The sequence below is a fragment of the Stegodyphus dumicola genome, chromosome 9 (genome assembly GCF_044657685.1).
Source record: "Stegodyphus dumicola isolate Sdum_Otavi_A_Nest chromosome 9, ASM4465768v1".
NCBI lineage: Eukaryota > Metazoa > Arthropoda > Arachnida > Araneae > Eresidae > Stegodyphus > Stegodyphus dumicola.
This window is the reverse complement of record NC_140776.1, coordinates 58,868,304-58,884,842: the sequence shown is the minus strand read 5'-3', so window position 1 is coordinate 58,884,842 and position 16,539 is coordinate 58,868,304. Positions and strand designations below refer to the sequence as shown.

At 34.2% G+C, this 16,539-nt stretch overlaps 1 protein-coding gene across 5 annotated transcripts in view; it reads right to left on the bottom strand.

The window, feature by feature from the left end:
* Positions 1-16,539, bottom strand: part of LOC118204184 (septin-9-like) — a 188,121-nt gene that overhangs the window by 48,753 nt on the left and 122,829 nt on the right. For all 5 annotated transcript variants that reach the window (XM_085823496.1, XM_085823497.1, XM_085823495.1 and 2 more), the window contains one exon: positions 9,355-9,510. In XM_085823496.1, the coding sequence (XP_085679622.1) occupies positions 9,355-9,510 (156 nt within the window). The remainder of the gene's footprint in view (positions 1-9,354; positions 9,511-16,539) is intronic.

The following is a 16,539-nucleotide window of genomic DNA, read 5'->3' as shown; positions in this document are numbered from 1 at the left end:
AATATTTTACATTAAATCTGCGGAAGAAAAGGCTAAAAAACCGATACTTCAAAATATTAAATAAAACTGAAAAATTCAAAATACTAACTTTACCATTTAATTTTAACAGCTTACAATGCATAGAGATTCTGAAGCCTTTGTACAATATTAATAATTTCGGACAGATACATGACAAAATGAATGTATTGTAAACTACATATATATATATTTTTAAATTTTTCCTTACAGTAAAAATAAAGCTCATATTTCTAACACTCAACACACACGAATCCTTTCTTTCGTGACAGCTTATATGCAGGTTTTTCAGCTCGCTGTAAACAAACCTGAGCTATTACATATAGCGATTATATAAATTGCTTTTATAACACCAACCGACCCTAAAATCATGATGTGGCTTTGAAAAGAAAAATATTTCTACATGAACTCACAAAAAATGGGGTCATGTCAGAATATTTGAGGTCCAGTAGGATAAGATCAGGCACACTGGGTGGCCAGATAACTAGTCTGCCTACCTATTAATTTACGTATCTACTATCTAAACTTGTTTGGAAAGATATGTTGGTCATTATTATCAATCCAGTCATCTGGAAAGGCATCATCTAAAATTTGTCATTCAAAAACTATCTGAGTCAAAAACTATTTACAAAAACACACACATAAACTTTCGCACGTAATTACACTTAAGTATATGTGTAAATTCAAATGTTACCAACGTCTAATGTTCATTTTATAAGCTCCCAGTAATACATACGAGTATTATACATTCTAAGGTCTACAAAATAATTATGCGGCTTGAGCATAAAGAATTAACATTTTATAAAAATTATCGCAAAGATTCTCAGCCGCAGAAGGGAAAAAAGATCGTTCTACTTTTTTCGGAGGGGGGGGGGAGAAGGAACAGAACTGTTAGAACTTTAAACTAATAAATTCAAACTAACGAGAGGTCTACGGCAAAGAACGGCTACTGCACGCTTTAAATCATTTAACTCAAAAGAGAAGAAGACATTCTAAATAAGCAACATGTAAGCGCAGCGAAATCAATAGTAAAGTATTTTCACAAAAAATAATAGCATTTTCATAAAAAATAATAATTTATTTATTAATAAATACATAAAGATCAATTATTGAACCCTCTCAAACAAGGAAAGCTATCGGATTTTCGATGAAAATTACCATGAAACTTTCACAAAGGAGAACAAAAACAAAAAGTAAGCAGTGTGGGCTTTCACAGTCTCTCCAATCCGCCCCCTCTCTGAACCGAGCGTATAAAATGGTGTGTGCACTCGCAGTAGTTGCAGCTATACACCGACAAACACAATGCATCTGTGAATTACAAATGTCTTATATAATAACGTACATTCCTGGTAGGTGGCATACGAGGCGTATGGCAGTGACTGTTGCTCGAATAATGAAATACATAGGACGGAATATTCAAGTGCTAGCAAGTGGTGTTATGGTGTAATAAATATGTTGCACAATAAGCCGAATAGCTGTAATCTTCAAGCAAGGTAATAATATTAGTGCTGTAGTAGTACCTGGTTTCAACAAATCTATAAGCGCTTTTCAGAGTTCTCAGAAGTTGCAGGAGAGGACAAGACTTGAAGAAGTGGACAGCACCAAAATTTCACCAGTAGTTTTACAAGTATAGTCCCACCGTCCTCTGCCACATGAAGAACAGAGACCAGATCCAAGGGTCTTTCATTCCTTTCTCCTAACCACCAAATCTCTCAAGATAGCTTTCGACTCGTCAGTATTTTAATGTTATGCTGCTCAGACACTAAACATTTACAAACATTCTCTGAGATTCGAACCTTGGCGCAAACGATACGGTAGCCAGCGTCGCTAACCACCTATACCGATCACAGCCGCTTGCAGGAAGTACAAGTATACACTGAAGCAAGGCCATCACCTCTGCATTCCCGAAAGTATATTAGGTGTCGTTAAGCCTTGCTAACTGTAAAGCTTTTCCAATTTTAATGGAGAACACACTCGGAGGTGGTCCGAGTGTCTCCTATCCCTCTTCCCTTACCAGCACCCACTCCAAAGGACTTCAGCCCGCCATACATTTTGAGTGACCCCTTTCCGCACAAACACTTATAAACTTGCATGCCTTCTGCGAGATTAAAACCCGAACCTATCGGTATAGCAATCAGTGTCACGAAGCACTATACCGTCTGGGCGCTATAAAGTGGGGCATTTTGTTATGATTCTTGAAACAGGTGCCATAACGGAATCTTGGCATGGATTTGCCAAGACTTTTGTATGAAATTCTAGTAGATGGCGCGTAAAAAGGGATCCGTTGACGACTGAGAATGCCTCAGTAGATAAATTACATTTCACAAGCTATAGCTGCAAATATTGCGGTCTTATGGGTCATTTTATATGCTTTGCAAAATGAGATACTTTGCACGTATAGTTTTATTCACATGTTTGATTATCCCTGAAAACTCAGCGGTGATTGCCGTCGAAAAGTTCAAAAGTTTTCCTTGTGCAATCAAAATTCACAATCATGTGTAACGTGTATATGAGTTAGTTTCCCCTTAGAAAGTCCTCCTCGAAGGCATTCTTCCCCTTAGGCAAATAGCCCTCGAGAACTTTGTCATAAACACATAAGCAAAATCAAACCAAAATTCACAATTATCTATGGTTTTAAATAATTATTTTACTCTTCTCTCGAGATGATCGTCTTAAAGAAGCTATACCCAGTGCTGATGTTTATTTATGTTCTCGGATATACTGGACAATTTTAGAAGTAACTGTCTTTAATGAAGATCCGCAGGTTATACGGTTACGCTATTAAATGTAAAGTACGAGCTTATCAACATAATGGTAAGACGGTAAGAGATCAAAGTAATCGTGTCGAATGAATTTTCGCCCTGTCAGACTTCCTTACTACAAGAAGTATCACGATCGTCGATCTGATGATTACAGAAACAGAAAATTAAAAGGACCTTTGGGAGTACAATACAGCTTTTCAATAAAGATTTAAAGCAAATCAAATATAATTCAAAATATCAGAAAATACTATTTTAAACTTTGGACAGTCACAGCAGGCAAATCTTTGCCAACAAGCTAATGCAGAAACACACAGATAAGTAAGCAATAACATATAAATAAGTAAGCAGTCCAAACGCTTTTCAATAAACTTCGAAACTGATATTTATACTTTAAACTAATTTTCATTCTGGCGGAAGTTGAAAAAAAGTATGAATTACAGAAAAGCCAAAATAATAAGATAGTCTGTTAATTAAAATAAAACATTACAGGTTCACTGTATATTTACTGAATATTATAAATCTTAAGTATATCTTTACATTCTAAATTAACATTTTCAGTTTTACATAATTTTTCTGATGCACTTATTTATTCAAATGGGGACGACGGCATTTTGACACACGGTGAGAAAAGGCGATGGGAATTACTAAAAAACATAAAAAGCCAGAAAATCTTTAATTACCATTTCCTGCTTTTTCCTTTCTCTGATGTTTTGACTGGGGTTGTCATGATTTATAATGACTCCTTATTTGTCAAAGCGAATAATTTTCATAAAGCTCAAATGTATCCACATCCGACAAAAATGTTGTAAAATTAAAAGATAAGAACATTCGAAAATAAATAAATAAAAATGGTCATATTCCGTAGTGTAAGTAACAAAAAAAAAAAAAAAAAAAAAAAAAAAAAAAAGAGCCGTGGAAAAAGATATTTCTTAACAGCACTTTTACGCTCTAGAATTTCGCAGATTGCTGTCAACGTTGCGATAATTTTCATCATGAAAGTAAAAGATATCTTCTCACCCAAAGTAGCTAACATAGCGGAAAAAAAAAAAATGGCTGGTAATTAATGCAGATTCTTATTATGTCGGCGGGAGTCAGTTTCCTGCCAGGGTTCAAAATAAATCTTCCGTTTAGCTACTGAAATAGTAGAGCATAAATTACGATGTAATACTTTTACTGGGTATGAAAAAAGATATTTGAGCCATGGGAAAGTGAGTTGGTGAGTAGTTCTCATTTCGATTACGGTACAGCGCGTCTAGACAAGAGTCTTGGCCTCTTAAGGCATGTTAATTTTTCGCATGTTTATCAGTCCAAGCAGTTTTCGAATTTAAATTTCATTGCTATTTGTATATTATTCCGTATAGCTGTAATGGTATCCACTTGAAAGATTATTAAAAACTCCTTCGGATTTCTACCAGCCTTTATTAAAATATACTTTTTATCACATGATGCTACAAATCTGATTGCAAATTTCTGCACCATTTGTTCAAAATAGACTTTACATATTCTCAATACATGTATCAATAGCATCTAAAGTGAATGTAATATTGTATCACAGCAAGTGTAAAAATGTGTATGATATATATAGAGTAATGTATAAAGTACACAGTATAACAGTGTATGATATTTATGGCATGTCACATACGTGTTTAGCATATCATATATTTCAAGTGTCAGGTCCGTAGATAATATGGTATGTAATATTTAGACAAATGTATGCAAAACGTGTAGAACAACACATTGTAGTATAAGTATAGGAAAATGAGTATTGCATGTAATATGCGATAGGTATTTTTAATGTACACATGGTGTTTCGATGTAAAATGCTAAAAGTACCTGGAAGTAGTAAGTACTGTGCACTTTCTTCCTTATGCAAAAATGGTCTCTTGTACACAATTCATACAAACCTTTTGATGTCTAACCTTACGACACTGAAACATTACTAAATACATAATTTATAATTATCTGCATTAATGCCTATAAAACTATATGTTTAATAAGATTACCACACTGAACTTTCGGCCTCTTTCGCCGAACAACAGTCTCAAACTAAAGTCTCTCACTCACATCAACTTGTTTTTTCAGTTTAACACTCATGAAGACCAGACATACATCTGCAAAGTGTCAAAATGTCATTACTGATTGGTGGACTTCAAATATACCGTTTTAATGTGTCTCATTACCTAACTAACCACTTTTGCTACTTCTCTTCCTTAGAGGTTACCTCTGTGAGTCGGCGAGTTATCGCCTTTGCTTATCTTTGACCATGAACACAAGGTACCAAAAAAATTTATAAAAGTTAACTTTTATTTCCTCATGAGTTTAACTTAAAATAGTATAACACAAAATTCAAGTCGCCTTTACTACAGTAGCTCTTTGGAATTTTTATAATACATCAGTTGGCTACAGCTGGAAGTTACAACGACAACTAGGTTGGACAACAAAACTCAAAATCGTGCCAAATGTCATGTCACGTCTATTCTGCTCAGCAGCTTTTCTTTCTACAAGCAGCAGTGACGGTAGCAACAACAGCCGGTTCTCTACTTCAAATCATGCCGGCTTACGATTCTTCAACTTAACAATCCGCCGCTTTTATAAAATTTGCATAAGTCTCTGGGCTGAACAAGCACATGACAAAACGACGTATAAAGGAAGAATCAATGTAAATCTTAACTATTATTAAAACTTAAATAAAATTACACAAGAGAACATCCATTACACATATGCATCCTTCTTCAAAAGGAAAAAAATAGATTCCATTTAGAAAAGTTCTAAGCTATGTATTACAACAGCATTTTTCTATTTACCTCAGTTCTGCTTACATATCAACTGTAAAAGTACAGAAAAACATGGCTGTCTCTCAACAGTGGAGGAACACAGCCGGATGAACTATGTACGCTGAAATGCACTTATTTTCTAGTGAGTCAATTGTCCAGGCGAGGGTAAAAAAAAAGTAATATTTATGGGCTCTAACTGTGAATAAAAACTTCGAGCCTGATTTCATGGTATCTGCATTTTCGAGCTCACGAAATAGCAAAAGTTTCATACGCGAAGATCATTAACTAACTGACAAATGTTGCAAGATCTGACGTACTGAATAATAAATTTTTGTATCTGTGGAAAATAGCTTCTCTAACTTTCTGAACTGCTCTTTTTATGCTTAGATGGCCTGAAATTGGCGCATCAATTCCTGCAAAACACTTAAGTCTTAAAGTCGCTGCGATAACCCATCTTAATTCACTACTAGCGGGCTGAAACCCGCTAGTAGTAAGCAAAATTTATAATCTCTGTTCCATTAAAAATTTTACCCTGTTTAGAAAAGACGGACAGCAATTTTAAAATTCCAAATCGTACGCCCTTCGAAACAGCGCGCCAAACAGCAATGAATTCGGTGAAAAAAGCACCTTGCAGGGTGCGAAAATTACCGTTTTCAGAGTTTTTAATTAATAGCTTGGCTGATCGTAAGAAGTTAAAGTCATAAGAAGATGATAATGGTCGAATGGCTTCCGACGAATTTTTAGAATCCGGGGATACCTCTCTCGAAACTCAATTCCTCACCGTTCTGGAGGAAATGATGTTATAAACAAACAGGAAGACACGCACAGATTCTAATAGTATTAATTATTAGTCGTTACTTCGGAGAAAACAAAAGGTTTTCAATGGTCTCATAATTTGCTGCTCTGTTTCTTAATAACCGTCATATCCTGGTGTTCAGCTTCATTAGGATCTTTTAAATATGAATAAATATTTTAAATTCCGGGTCTGTTTGTAATTCTTTAATAACTGTTTCGCAAGAATACAAAAATTTTAAAAAGAAAGTTAATTTTCTTTTTAAAAAATTTTAAAAAGAAAGTTAATTTTGCATATTTCAGTTTTTGCCCCTCATCATCTAATTTTATCCAGAGAGAACGTCCGCTGCCACATTTTTTTTAATTACTTATTTACATTCCTGCAGTTTAAGAGCCTAGCCTGCAGTTTAAGAGAGTCTTGAAGATAAATTCTTCCGGGAGTACAAAGAACCATAGCAGCATGATCTCCATAAATATTTTTGAGTCATTTCTCAAAATAAACTCGAAATTTCTGAACCTTCAAAAGAACTACTGATGTTTCCTTTTCTGTAGCCGTATAATTCCTATAAACTAGATCAAGTGTTTTACTAAATACGCAACTGACTGACCGTCTTGCAGAAACACGGTTCCTACGCAAAATCCGATGCATCTTCTAACTTTCCATTTGCATCAGGGACCTTTAATACTGGCGCTTGAATTAAAGCTGTTTTCAGTCTTTCGAACACTGTGTTTGCTCCAGTCGACCAGATAAACCTGGCTTTCTTTTAAATTTAATAACGGTTCAGCTATATGGGCAAAATCTTTGTCCATGTAGCGTATTTTAGTTCGTATAAGATAAAAGTCTTATGTAACATATTTTATTCCATATAAGGTAAACGTCCTACAATAAGAACACAAGCCCAAAAATGAGGCGAATATTTTTGCTGTGTTTGGTGGAGGTTAATTTTTGATAGCTATAGTATTTTAACTTTCGGCTCAATTTCCGTCTGAGATATCTTAGCCCAAGTAACGAAGCTTTTTGGACGCAAATTTGCATTTGGCCGCATTTATTTTTAAACCCGCTTCTTTCAGAAGCGAAAACACATCATGTAAATCCCGAATCTGTAATCTCTCTAACAATAACATCGTATAAAAAATATGTGTACTTTCCCGTGAACAATTTTTAATATAATGGTCATCGTTCTCTGAAACGTGACGGGTGTTCCGCATTAGCCAAACGGTGATCTCAGGACGCCATAAATGCCCGATTTAATAATAAAAAAGCGGTATTAGACACATCCTCTGGTTTTACACATATCTGAGAGTATCCAAAAGTGAAATCTAGGGTCATCATGTATTTTGTGAATTTAATTTTTCGAATCATTTTCTCAATGACTGGCAATGGAAAAATTGGGTATTCTGTTTCACTATTTAACTTTCTATAATTCGTTGCAAAACGCCATGCTTCGAAATCCGTTCAGTGGGAGATTATTTTTCTTTTGGTACGGTACTACCGAGCTTGCGCAAGGGCTACTTATGGGAACTATAATTTTATTTTTTAACATTTCTCAATGTGCTTCTCAATTATTTCTTCTTTAATTTTGTCATACCTGTAGGGCTTTGGTCGCAGGAGGACTATTTCCTTTGTAGATGCTGTGATTTACCACTTTCATGAACTCTGAGGCTTCATCAAATGAATGTGAAAATTCGCTTACCAACTGTTTCAGTTTTTCATCCCGCTTCAATATTCGCAAGTCCAAAGGCCGGAGGCTGGGGTTATCTTTCTTCCAACTCTTATCCAGCTGTAATGTGGCTCCCTGAAAATTAATTTTCACCCCGCCACCTTTAAATAATCCATTACTAAAATTTCTTCGTCTGAAGAATTTTCATTACAAAGAAAATTACCTACTAGTTTTCATTTCTCACTTGAACGCGTAATGTGACTTTCCCTATGCATGCACACTGTTTGCCCCAGGCGGCAATAATTCTCGTTCTTTTAGCACCAAAATCTCTAAATCGTTTAAAGTTATTACGGAAAAAAAAATTCTGCTAAGAAACTACTTTGCGCCCCTGTATCCAATAACGTGTCCGCTGGTACGTTAATTTAACTAAATTTGAATGATTGTCAGGGGCCACAAATTTTATTAGTATAGTAAATAAGAGAATCTGAGAGGGATTTTGTTAATTTCGGGGGGGGGACTGTACCCTTTGAATTTCAATACTCCTTATTAGTTAAATTTTTACCGTCTTCCTCCTGTTTCGTCCTTTGTGATTTACCTTGGCGGTCGCCATTCTCAGGTAAAATTTTCTTATTATCAAAACATTTACTGCCATCAAACACTGGCTTCCTTTCCCTTTAGATCTACGCCACAGTTCGCTGGATTCTCTGCTCGTACACCGCTGTACGTATAATAATTGGTACCCTCCTATTTTCAAATTTCACCGCAAGCTCAATCAACTGTTCCAACAAGCTCGGGTTTCTTCGTTCAACAAAGTTCTGAATTTGGAGCTGACGAAACCTAGTACCGTGGCCTCGAGAAGCAGAAACACGCTCTGTCTTACAATCCGAAAACCTCCGCTTAAATACTCTTTAACTCATTTGCATTTCTGGTGAGGAAACAGTAAGAAAAAGTTATAGTAGAGGTTGAAATTATAAAACAACTGGTTAATTCAAATATTAAATGCTACAAAGAAGTGACGAAACGTGTATGAAGCCAAACGATTGATATGAATAGAGAAAAAATAAACAACAAGACGTTAATAATTTTACGTTCTTGTCAATTGATATTTCCTCTTTGAATATGAAAACATATATTTCTAAAATGATCAAGGTGATACAAATTGAATTTTTTATTTTCATTAAATTTTCCTACACAATTTGTTGTCAATTATTTTTATTTGTTTGTTACTTCTAAAAATTATAAACATCGGAAACCAATAGCGTTACAGATTCTACAACCAAAATGGCGTTAGATATCTCACGCGAACACATTAGTTACACGCCCAGACGTAAATAACACTTAACGACTTACCTCTGCCGGCCAAAATCTCCGCCTTTTTCAAGATTTTCTCTCTTTCTTGATTATTGAGGGCGATTCCCAAAGCTTTCCTGACTACAGAAACTACGTTCTGGCAGTCAATGTAACCTCTTCCTTCCGAGTCCGCTTCCAGGAAACTGTCCTTCAAAACTAGAAGACGAAATTGAATTTAATGTGTGCTTTCGAAGAAATACATAATAAATAAACAAGTAGTTCTCGCATTTTTCATTTGGGAAGAGTCAAAACACTTCAAATGTAATTAAAAAGAAGAAAAGCTATCATTGTTGATTTATATATAAAGGGCAATACGCAGCTGGAAAATCTCAGACATATTCCGTTACCTTTTGCAGTGTTACATAATTTCGAATATTTTGCTTTCCATTTTATAAGAGGGCATTAAAATATAATGCCTTATGATGTAAAATATAAAAAAAGAGGATCTTTACCAAACTTGTTTAAGATCTTAATAATAGTAAAGGAAAGTAATCATAGTGTTAATGTTAGTTCGATTGCCATTTCGCATAACTGAATAACGATTCGATGCAGTGAGAATGCATTTTGTAATACAATATGAATACTTAAATGGAAAATGGTAAAAAAAATAGTTAATAAGTACAAACTTAAATACAGTCGAATCCCGTTATAATGAATTTCAAGGGACAGAAGTTTGATTCGCTATATCAGATTCGATAAGAAAATTAGATTATCTCACAGAAATATAAAAATGGTGTTTTTATACTTGTATGTAAACAAATAACAAAAACTACTGACGAATTTACTTTTAAATTTTATCTAAGATATATACAGTTATAATGCTGTTATAAAGAATATCTCACGCCTTTCAAAAAGTGGACACACCCCAGTTCGGAGGACGTAACTTTAATAGCATTTATACTCGGGGAAAAAAGACAAGGATACACAATTTTTATTGTCTAAAAGGCGATTCAACTGTATGTCTCAAACTTCATGCGATTCACTATTTCCCCTGAATAGCGAAAATTTCCGTGAAAATATCAGCTTTTAATATAGCTCTGTCTGATAACTCAGTCAAAGAGTTTGAATATAATCAAAGAACCGTCTTAAGTCTTTTGATTTAATGGTCACATACACCACATACGCCATATGGTGACCTAAACGTTTGCTTATAGTGTCCTCGCTCTCCCAAATTATTTTTCACACCTATATGGTTTCTCACACCTGTTTCCCACAGTCTTTGTTTAAAACACGAAGAAAAATGGGGTTGAATGTAAAAGAAAAGCAATGTAAAGGTTTTTTCTTCTGGCGGATAAAATGTGGATCCTAACATCCTAAAATATCAATCGAAAGATATCCAAATAGTTCTTTATACCGCATTTTCATAACTTTGGAAGTTTGCTGTAGCAGCGTAAAATAGCATCAAGTGTCATAGAAATTTGGATGGAACCAAAAGGCTTGTTCGTTATATCCGGGGGGTTCTTCATAAGCCAATTTCGAAACTTTGTTCAAAGAATATAAGCATACATGAAATCGAAATATTATAAAATACTTTCATTATTTCATGAGATGGTATCCCCTACCCCCATTTTTTATCTCAAGACTTCCTAAGCATATCTGCGATCAGCTCGGCCCTCATGCCGTTGCTGCGCTCTACAGAAACGTAATACAAACTGAAACACTGATTTTTGGACCTAATTTGAATGAGAGGTCCAGGATTCGAGTCCCAGCAAGGGCATTGCACATTTTTCACCACACCTGCTTCAAAAAAGCTTAATGACTCTACAAGTAGCACTCGAAGTAAAAGGTGGTGAACGATAATTCATCACTACCAGGATTTGGCAATTGAGTCCGCTAATCCCAAGTCGCCTTCTAAAAGGGGAAATTCATTTTTATATCAAGTATCATATGGAGTAATAAGTTATAAGTAATCATATGGAGAGACAGTACATATATTAGATGGCACTGCATAAGAAACATTACATAAAGTAAAACATTAAATACAAGATACAGTTAAATTTGCTATGCTACTAGATTATAAAACATAACTTTATAAACTACAGTTTTAGAGATAAAGTGCTGCTGCTACAAAAGTTAACAGATCTCTAGATTAGGGATGCCATAGAGTGCCATTACTTATATTAGGTGCCATTACATAATAAATATAACACAGCATACATATAAGAATACATAATTAAATAAAATACATTAAAAATGAATATATTATAATATACGTTTACAACTGACACTCACTATTCAGAGTAAAGCAGGGGTATTAATGTTCCGATGAGTGCTTTTTTTATTTATTATTTTTTTACGGCGGGCACTAGGCATTTCAAACTTTGGCCCCTCCTAAGCGGTGGTCATTATACTCTGGAGGCACCTAAAAAGACCACTGTTAATTTCTATGAAGGGATATACAATTTACATCCCTGGCTTCTCCGGGATTTGAACCCGGGCCTTTCGGGATACCAGTAACAGTCGCTAACCACTTCCCCGTTCGAGCGGCAATCAATCAGCGCATTAAAACATAAATCAATATGCTAAATACATAAATAAATACATTAAATACAATATTACAGTTTAAATTTGCTACATTAACTATTTTATAATACTTTACCTCATAAAATACAATACTACAAGTAGAGTAGTGTTGCTACAAAAATATCTTATTTTGGGATTATTGATGACATAGAGTCTAATTACATATTTTAGGTGCCCTGACATTATGGATTAAGGGAGCCTACTGCACTACCAAAGGGCCCGGGTTCAAATCGCGGAGAAGGCATGGGTTACAAACGTATAGTGTCTTTGCGGCACGAGGGCACTTTAAATTTATGGTGAGCCGGTGGTTTGGTGGTAGGAAAGAGGAGTGGGAGACCCCTGGAGCCCCCCGGGTGCTCTCCCTCAAAACTATGGTGAAAAGTAGACCTCCTTGGGGCTCTGGTAACCATTCTTCCTTGAAATTACATGAACAAGAGAACAACAAAAACATAAAAAGTAAGCGTAATACAGCATATTTATAAGAATCCACATTAAGAATTAACAGATAGAATATGCAAGCTAATGAGAATTTACATTAAGACTAGCAGTCACTATTCAGAGAAAAATAGGGGTAAATGTATCATCAATCCATACACTAACTACAACAACAAAGTTAAAATTTGCTATACTACTAGATTTTAATACATAACTTCATAAAATACAATACCAAGTCTGTTCCTACAAATCACATGAATACTGCTGAGATGATGTAAATAAATAAATAAAAATATGCATTAAAACCAACTGCTACTATTCGTACTACCGTTTTTTATATTACTACTACCGTTTTTTATATTTCAAGTAAAACTTTGTAGCTTAAATACAAAGTTTGCGTGACACCATCCTAGGAAGGGATTACATGAAGGAGAATTTCTTAGCTTATGGAGATTAGTAGTTTGCAAACTCTTTCCCCAGTATTTCATTAGTTGTTTAAGCTTATTCCTGGCCATTATAGAACGGTTAAATATACCTAATACACTACAAATATGTAGAACGTTTAACTGGTCACCGTACATTTCATGGAATACACTTAATTATAATGAGAAAAACCAAAGAATAATCTATATAAAATATTATTAAGAGATTTTAAGAGTTTAAATTAAAATGCAAAGTCACGAAAGTAGCATTTTTTTCACGAAACAAATTTGCAAATTCTCATATCTTGCAATGACTTAGAACTTAAGTCATTAAAGCTCCTAAATTTACGTTTTCTCTATATTTCCTTGATAATTATCTTATATAATTGATTAAAAATTACTGATTGAAGCTATTTCATGATAAAAGTCTTCGTAATTACATACATTTCTAATAATACAGGCAAACAACAAAAATTTAATTTTTGAATAGAAAAATACTGGCCAGTATAGAACATTACGAACACTGGACCTCATAGAAAACTACCCTCTGCTGTTAGAAAAACTAATCATTCACTTTTATAATAAATTAAGTGCTTGTGAGACCAGCCGCCTAAAAGATATATTATAAAAAAAAATCTGATGTGTACACTTTATGACTTCCTTGTACGGAATATTAAACTATACTCATTTTCCATGAAATTCATTTAAACTTATTGAACTGAATTAAATATACTTCGCCGATACCGCACTCCTCTGTCCGAAACAGATTGGAGATAATATTTGTTGCTAATACAAAACACGTATTTCCTCGAATTTCATTAGAGATATATTTCTCATTCAGTTAATTCAGTTCTCACTTCGCGGCAAGGCAAAAATCCATAGAAACTCAAAATAGCTTCATTAAAAATTTATAGATAACCATAAAACATTAAATACAGTTAAAACAATTAAAAAAACAAATTTTACAATTAAAATTAGAGTTTCTGCGCAAAAAACAAGCAATTTAGTCAGCAGACAAAAAGGCACAAAACTAAAAGTTTTTAACAAAAGTAAAACTAAAAGATTTTTCGGTGCACAAAACTAAAAGTTTCCTTTTGGTCCCACTTGGCAAAAAGACACTTAAGGTGCAGAAAAACTAATTCACTATTCTGCTAAGCTTCAAATGTAAACAAATATGACTGCTATGGTAAGAAAAATTAGGCTTAGCCACACTTAAAAAACATTTAAATTTTTGATAGTTCTACAACTATCGCATGCGGACTAACTAAAGGCATAAAAACCTTAACCGGAAAACAAGAAGAGTATAATTCAATTACTTAAAGCAAAAAATGCGCAATTTAGCAACATATCAGAATAAAAACTGAGCTCTCGCAGCCGAGTAACAGCGTGGGTATATGTATATAATATATTTATATACTTTTTGTGTGGCCGAGAGGTTATTCGTTTTTGAGTTATGTGAGATACATACATACGTACGTACGTACGTACAGACGCCACGAAAAAAATCTCTTTTCAATTCATTTTAAATCAGTTTTATAATTTTTTTTTGGGGGGGGAAGAGTCCTTTATTCCAGTGCTCCGCAACCGGTGTGCCGCGGCACACTGGTGTGCCATGAGTAGGATATAGGTGTGCCGCAATCAAATACATGTATTTGACATTTTGCAATTTTTTATCATGTATTTAATACACAATGACAATTTTTTTTCCTTAATAATGTCTATTTTAAATGTTTTTATATATTTCACTGTATATTTCACTTAATAAAAAAATGCAAGGTCGAAATGAGAATATTTTAACGTGCTCCGATAAATTACAAGGATTTATTAAAAAACTCGAACTTTGGGAGAAAGAGTTGCAAAAAGGATGTTTAGAAATGTACAGAAGGACTAATTATATTACAACCGAAAACAAACAATCAATCTGGATCTGGCCCAACAACATTTAAGTATGCTTCAGCTGAAATTTGATCAATATTTTTATTCCATTAATACGGAACAATACGACTGGATTCGAAATCCTTTTGCAAACAATGTAATAAATTCTACGGAAGCGCTGCCTCTAAAAATTCGAGAGGAATTTACAGATTTGAAAAGTGACACGACTTTAAAATTATACTTCTCCGAAGTTCCATTAGATGTTTTCTGGATTTACGTTAAAAAAGAATATCCTCATATTTCCGAAAAAGCAATTTTAACATTATTTCCATTTTCTACGACATATTTATGTGAGCAAAGTTTTTCAACTCTATTATTAATTAAAAATGATAAGCGGTCATGCTTAAAAGATCTTGACCAAGAACTTCGTGTTGCGTTGTCAGATATTGAGCCGAATATAAAACTTTTGTGTTCATTGAAGCAAGCGCAGGTATCACATTGATAATTATTATGATTGCATATAAATAAATATGTTATGCTAATTCAGAAGTCAAACAACAAAAATCAGCGTTATACCTACAAAATTTTCACAGGACTAGTTTCGATGGTTTTACCGACATCCAACTTCAGTAACACATCCAACTTCAGTACTACAGTTTACCGTAAACCTTCATCGGTTTGCCTTCCACCACATTTTAAATCATGTCATCCGACTAAACAAAAGTTAGCTTCATTTTATTCCTATGTTTTCCGTGCTCTTCAAGTTTGCTCCTCCAAACTAGCCCTTGATGAAGAACTAAATTATTTAAAAGCAATAGCTATTGACAGGGGCTTTTCACCCAACATTATTAATCAAGCAGTTAAAAAATTCTCATCTGAACACACTAAAAGCCACACTCTTATTTTAGGAGATTATAAAAATTCTGTTGTCATTCCCTTCTTTCCATCAGTTAGTTATAAAGTTGCACATATTTTGCAGAAATTTAACTTTCGGGTTGTTTATTCTCCCATCAATAAAATTCCAACTTCTATACTCAAGGACCCCATTCCGGATATGAATTCCTGGGGTATTTATAGGATTCCTTGCCAGTGTGGTTTAATTTACATTGGCCAAACTAAGAGAGCCTTAAAATTTCGCGTCAAAGAACATGAGGCATATGTTAGAAAAAAGGAAACACAGAAGTCTTCTGTTGCTCAACATTGCTGGTCCGAAAATCACACTTTCAATTTTTCTGCTGCCAAAATTATTCAAAAAACATCTTCCACTGGAGAACTGGATTTTCTAGAGGCATTTCACATTCATAAAAATCTTTCTGTTCTAGTTAACGATCCTAATTCCAATCCAAATTTGCCTTCGGCTTTTAGAGAAATTATGTTTTAGTTCTGGGTTCGCCAACAGATGGCGCCACTTGCTTATTCTTGTTCAGGCTTTCTTATCTTATCTAATCATTATTTCCTATCTTGTTCATTTGCGGTTTTGCAGCTGAAGATGATGGTTCGGTAAAACCATCGAAACTAGTCCTGTGAAAATTTTGTAGGTATAACGCTGATTTTTGTTGTTTGACTTCTGAATTAGTATTTATTCGGCGTGTTATTGTGTCTTAAATATGTTATGGTTTTATAATTGTATATTTTTCAAATTAAAAACAAAAATTTATTGTAAATTTTGTGTATAAATCAATACATATATACATTAGCTTTTGGTGTGCCACGAAATTCCAGAAAGATTTTTTGTGCGTCGCAGGTGAGAAAAGGTTGCGGAGCACTGCTTTATTCTGTCCATATGTACAGATTTCACGCAAAAACACCGTTAAATTGCATTCGATAGTGATCAAAATGGATATTTTCGTTGAAATATGATACCTGGAATTTTTTGTGATTACAATACCTCCTTTACTTCGTACAAGGAATTTAAAAGGAAAAACTAATT